The sequence below is a fragment of the Argopecten irradians genome, chromosome 2 (assembly GCF_041381155.1).
Source record: "Argopecten irradians isolate NY chromosome 2, Ai_NY, whole genome shotgun sequence".
Classification (NCBI taxonomy): domain Eukaryota; kingdom Metazoa; phylum Mollusca; class Bivalvia; order Pectinida; family Pectinidae; genus Argopecten; species Argopecten irradians.
The window spans coordinates 69,348,782-69,354,781 of NC_091135.1; the positions used below are offsets into that span (position 1 = coordinate 69,348,782).

The 6,000-nt window shown below is 36.5% G+C and overlaps 1 protein-coding gene across 1 annotated transcript in view; it reads right to left on the minus strand.

The window, feature by feature from the left end:
- The window catches only part of LOC138316329 (uncharacterized), a 41,082-nt gene extending 37,586 nt beyond the window's left edge, over positions 1–3,496 (minus strand). The window contains exon 1 of the mRNA XM_069258000.1: positions 2,872–3,496. Coding sequence (XP_069114101.1) covers positions 2,872–2,887 — 16 coding nt within the window. The 5' untranslated portion in view covers positions 2,888–3,496. The remainder of the gene's footprint in view (positions 1–2,871) is intronic.
- Positions 3,497–6,000: the final 2,504 nt, after the last annotated feature.

Here is a 6,000-nt window from a genome sequence, read left to right on the forward strand (position 1 = left end):
TTCGTTAAGACGTTGTTTTGTTACAGATATGTCTTAAACATACCACGTGGATTATTTCTTGGTACCTTCCAAGTCGATGGTCGCTTACCAGAGCAAAAGTTTCAAATAAAATTCCATTTTACTGACGGTTAGAATTTCTTAAGTTCCCATTATAGACCATCCAGTGAAAATGAAACCTTCACCCAATCCTTGAGTTTTATTAAAAGATCCGGTATTCGGAAACAACAAATAAAAAGCTTTATTTTCGGGAAGTCACGATTACTTATATAGTTTACAAAAATATTAATTGCATGTCTGTCCTTACACGTTAGATGTGGTTTTTCTGACATTGTTGAGACCGACTGGAACTTTTTGTAATATCACAACCATATAGTTTCCGTTGTGATAGATCTATCTGTTTTTATGGAAGTAAATTTTTTCAATGGCTGAAACTCTACGAAAAATTCCTGTATGTTCCAAGACAGTGACGGCGGGGGAGGATAGCGGATCGCATTTCAATAACAGTTGGTTATCTCTCAACCTCAAAGCATTGGGGACGAACCTGATACATGTTACTGGAGGTCGTTATCTTCTTGCATTGTGCGGGGAGGAACGTGACACCTTGAACCAGTGGCTTTTATCGTTCGGCGTTGTACGGCGGACTCTATTCGTACCACACGTAATTCTAGGCACCGTACACTGACATGTCCAGAAATGATTAGATACAGACGTTAGACTAGCCATCCTCATCCCCTCTCATCATCTTCATTATCATCTGGTGCCGTGTATGAACGTGTATTCATAATATGGTTTACATTGTCTCGTGCTTCGTATTCATGCATATGCGAACCCTGCACAATGTCAAACTTGAACACATATAACCCATACTAAACCTAGGTACACACATTATTAAAATAGACAAACCTAGGTACAAACATTGAGACTTCTAACAATCGTTTTTCGGATAAAGATTAGAATCGGTTATGACCTAGATTTTGAATTCGGCGAACAGAAATTGTTGGGAAGTCACAAAGTCATTCGATCATGTTACCGGAATGTTCATTAGTTAATACTGCCGAAAATCACTTAATGAAAAGATCCCGATGGAGAAGCTCTCAGTGTAAGAATTAGGTACGGTATTTGAATATGATCGAATTAGAATTTAAAGTTTGCAAGTTGATAATTGCAATTATAAGAAACAACATTTTATAAATTTTATTCTCTTTATACGAGAAAGTTCACTCTGTGAGCAATGTGAATCAAGTTACGACATTGGATCGTATGACATAGTTTGAAATTCCACTCCATTACCAAATTCATGAATAAACATACACGTGGATATTGTAAAATCGATATGATTTGGAATTTGCTAGCTATCTTTAAAGAAGCACATAAGTATATCCCCCCGCATCCTGGGTAAAAACGGCAGCAATCTGATTTAAGAATGAATATGCGTACATAAACGTCAACCTGGGTCAGAGTTTGCTTTTCTCTAGATCTTCTATTCAAAAATCTGATAATTTGTGATGCAACGTGAAAGTTGAGTGTGTTTATTTGTTTATGACATAATCCAGGCACTCATCGGTACACATGTTCTTAGTCAAAACAATCTGTTCACGCCAAACTCACGTTTTATCTTCCGTAACTACAACTCAAAGTGGAACACGTCGTTTGAACATTACGAGTGTATCTAATTTTCTAATTACGCTATTTCATAACCATATGTGTTCACTCTGTAAAGAAATTGCCGTCTAGACTGAGCATATTACCTCAGTATTGTAGGAAACATGGCACCTAATAAACTTTGTAAATGTTAACTTTCAATTATCTCGATATCGACTACTAGGGAAAATAACATATGTCGTAGTCAATGAACATAATAAGTCTAAATCAGTTGTATGGACACTAATTCGTTAGCCCAGATAGACTAGGGAAATGTTCAAATAAATTGTATAAAGCAAGCTACTATGAAGATATTGTTGTATAGAATGGCATAAATACTTAATCTATGCACTGTATCGCTTTTGTCCTTACGACTGATGGTCTGGAGTATCAATATCAATTTAGGGAAAATTCAGGATAAAATTGGACAGATAACCAAAACCATGACTATAATATTACTATTACTATCAAAACATCAGGAATTAATTTATTAGATATATTATGCTAAAGAAACTATTAATTCTTGTGTCGGGTTGTGAAACAAGAGTCAGGTATGACACCAACTACAGATAGTCGTGCCTAACACATACACTATACCCCTCCCACAACAATTAACGAGCTTTTTCTGCATGGACTTAAATGTTCTCCATTTTTATTTTCGCTACAAAAGATACAGGAGAAACGTCAGGGAATCATCCTAGCTAAAGAAAATGCCGCTTAATTATCTTTTTGCCAATTCTAAGCAGCATAAAATGGTAACTAAGGGAGAATGAGTGTTAAGGAGCAGTAAATGTTCCTTGGAAACGAAACAAAAATTGCTGCATTACTAATTTACTATTGGCTGTGAGAGAACATACATACAAAACCTACATGTACGTTCGTTATATGGAGTACATAATGTTCTAATATACTTCGGCGACATTATTTACACTCATATTGGAGAAAGAAAAATATTGACGAGATTGAATGGATGGAAAGATACGTCATTACGATTAATGGGTAAATGGATGATTAAGACAAATGAATCATCGGATGGAATAGACGACGAACCGCTAAAACATTCACACATGTGTACGTTTTTTTGTTATAATGCGCCTTATAGATAAAAAGTCGTATTTCAACTGTTTTTTCAATAAGCTATTTACTTTCAGTGTTTTACCCTTACGATTTTTCATAACTTGGCCATTCTGTTTAGGATATTTCAACACAGATAAACTAAGAACTACTTACTTGTAAAAAGCAGCATTGTGGTGGAAAGATATCCAACTTAATGCACATACACTTGTCGTTTATACGGAACTCAAATTGCGTTTCCTCCAGTTGATCAAATATCAATTTCCTGCATTGCGTAACTTATCCATAATGTTCATGAGAATTTCACAGCGATAAACACATTATTCCAATCTTTAACTTCCGTCTGTTATTTTTAAGAAAACATTTTAATCCAATAAAGTTGAAGAATCAGCAACAAACACAATTCTATAACTTTATGTTCCAAGATCGCATTCGTAGAGAAACTGATAAAACGAAACCGAAACTAGGCCACAAAAACAGTGACTGACACTTTAGAGTCATTCAAAATAAACCCAAGACTACATTGACAATCAACTTAACGCGGAGCGTTAAAAAAATTGGTCGGATAAAAACCATTTAACATTGGAGTGAGATAACTTAGCTGGCGCTCCTAATACTCGGTACAAGGTATTAACTGTGAGTAAGGATCCAGAGGATTTCGATGTCAAGTTGCCGTGCTACACGGGTCGAATATAGGTTTACCCCCTCCGATGTGAAAAATGACGATTTCATTAGCGAGAGTATCCGGAGGTTGGGCTCACCGTTACCGGTCCGCTGAGTATACACGCGCGAGATGGGCTGGTACAGAAACTGATAGACAGCGGTTGGTCGAGGGGCTGGCCGAGCCGTAATTGTGTATATCTTGGTAGCCAATCAGCACTGAGATGGAGGTACATGGCTTATTACTATGATCGTGATATAGATATGTTTATATATATACTTTAGCGAATGTTGTGAGGTGTCAGAAACAGCAATAGGATTAACAAGGAACATATATATACATATACTAGATTAACGGCAACCGGATTACGTCAGATTTAGTTGAGGATGAAAATGTGAAAAGGATGAAAATGTGAAAATGAGCAATTAGATTAAGAAATAATTATTTATGAGGATGTATAGTATATATATAAGATAAGCATAATGGACATACATAAATACATTCGATTTTTTTAGTTGTCACTTTGTTAGATATAATACTAAACACGGTGTAAAATAGTGAAAATTAAACAAAATACATGTCTTCTTTTCAACTCCTGCCCCTTGGCCTAATACTGTGCGATATCGAACGATGATAAGAACTGTTTATGAAGACCTTAACAAAGGGATGGGTAAACCAATGTTGATATGCTTTTGACACGGAATAGATGTAAATATATCCGTGTTTAATGCATTCATCGTCTAATCACTTTATAACTACAAACTGCACACGCCAAAACAGATCAATTTCTCGGAGTCAATGCTCAGGAACTTCTGCTAGCTGAAATAGTCATATTTCACGCAGCTAATCGGAGTATCGATTTCCCATATCTAACATGTGATACATCATTTAAAATGAGTTCAGTGGCCAAGGCCGTATGAACGTGTTTGTTTACAAGATTTATCACGTGATAACATCTATGGCCGTTTTAAGGGAGGGATACCTTCACTATTACCCAAGGGAGTCTGTTACGCCCAACTTCACGTAACGATCTATAAACTGACACCTTCTTACATGAAACAAAACTCGAATCGATTCAGATACCGAGAATTTTCATATTTAGTTACATCAACCGAGAACCAGAACCAATACTGGCTATATCTATTTCTATAATATATTTTAAAAAGTTTTTGGGATAATACATATATCAGATATTGGCTTGCAACCAATGGCATATATCCCTATATAAAAATTACATGTAACTAAACAAAATCGTATTAAAGAGCTCGTCGGTGGCTACCTAATCGAAACCAATATGTGGAAACTATCAGGATCGGATATTGAAGGAAGTAGGATTACAATCTTTTTTATTTCAATTAGTCGACTTTCATCTAGAACTTGGCATCCATTAATGATATTACCTCGAAGGTATGTCTGTCTTAATGATAAATGCTATTGCATTTTCGGGTTTTCAATATGAGGTATTACCAATCGTTGGCTATGTAGTGTACTACATGCATAGTGTGTTATATCATGGAACACTGTTTCCGTCTGTTGATTGGCCACCTTTTGGTGATTGAAGTTAATGACATTGACTATAATATACATCATATACCAGTCAAACAGGAAACAAAGACCCGCTAATCATACACATTAAAGACAACACACAAACATACCATTATTCTTTTCAAACAATCAACTTCTTTGAATTTACTTTCTCTTTTCATTTTGTCGCTTTCTTAGACCAGTTTAAAGGTCCATAAGTCTTTAGTTCTAACACAATAAAGCCCTATTTCAGAGGACACAGACCCCTTTCTCACGGTACACAATGGTTACAGTGATGCAGTGAAGTAGGTGGTAGGCCTACCGTGGCTGTACTTCCTTGGAAGCCTTTTATCATGGTCTTTCGTGGCCCTGGTTCGGACTTTGATTAATCAAACTCTATATGCACGACCAGGATAATAATTAACTAATATGTGATATATAATTAGCCGAAATATTTACTTACAGTTGCATAGAAATACTTTGGCACGCGTTTTACGTGTACTTACTTTCATAGTTACACATCTTTGGTTTGATTGGATTGAATATATACGTCCTAAAACTGCCGGGGTCTTTTAGGACGACGTGCCATCTCATTTAAAAAGTCATTGGGTATGCTCTATACCAAAGCTTGTACAAATCATAACGGACATTGGGTATACTGTATGACCAAAGCTTGTACCAATCAGATCAGCCATTAGGTATACTGTATGACCAAAGCTTGCACCAATCAGATCAGTCATTGGGTATACTGTATGGCCAAAGCTTGCCCCAATCAGAACAGTCATTAGGTATACTGTATGACCAAAGCTTGCACCAATCAGAACAGTCATTGGGTATACTGTATGGCCAAAGCTTGCCCCATCAGAACAGTCATTAGGTATACTGTATGGTCAAAGCTTGCACCAATCAGAACAGTCATAGGGTATACTGTATGACCAAAGCTTGCACCAAACAGAACAGTCATTGGGTATACTGTATGGCAGGCCAAAGCTTGCACCAATCAGAACAGCCATTAGGTATACTGTATGGCCAAAGCTTGCACCAATCAGAACAGTCATCGGGTATACTGTATGCAAGCTTCCCCAAAGTTGTATGCACCA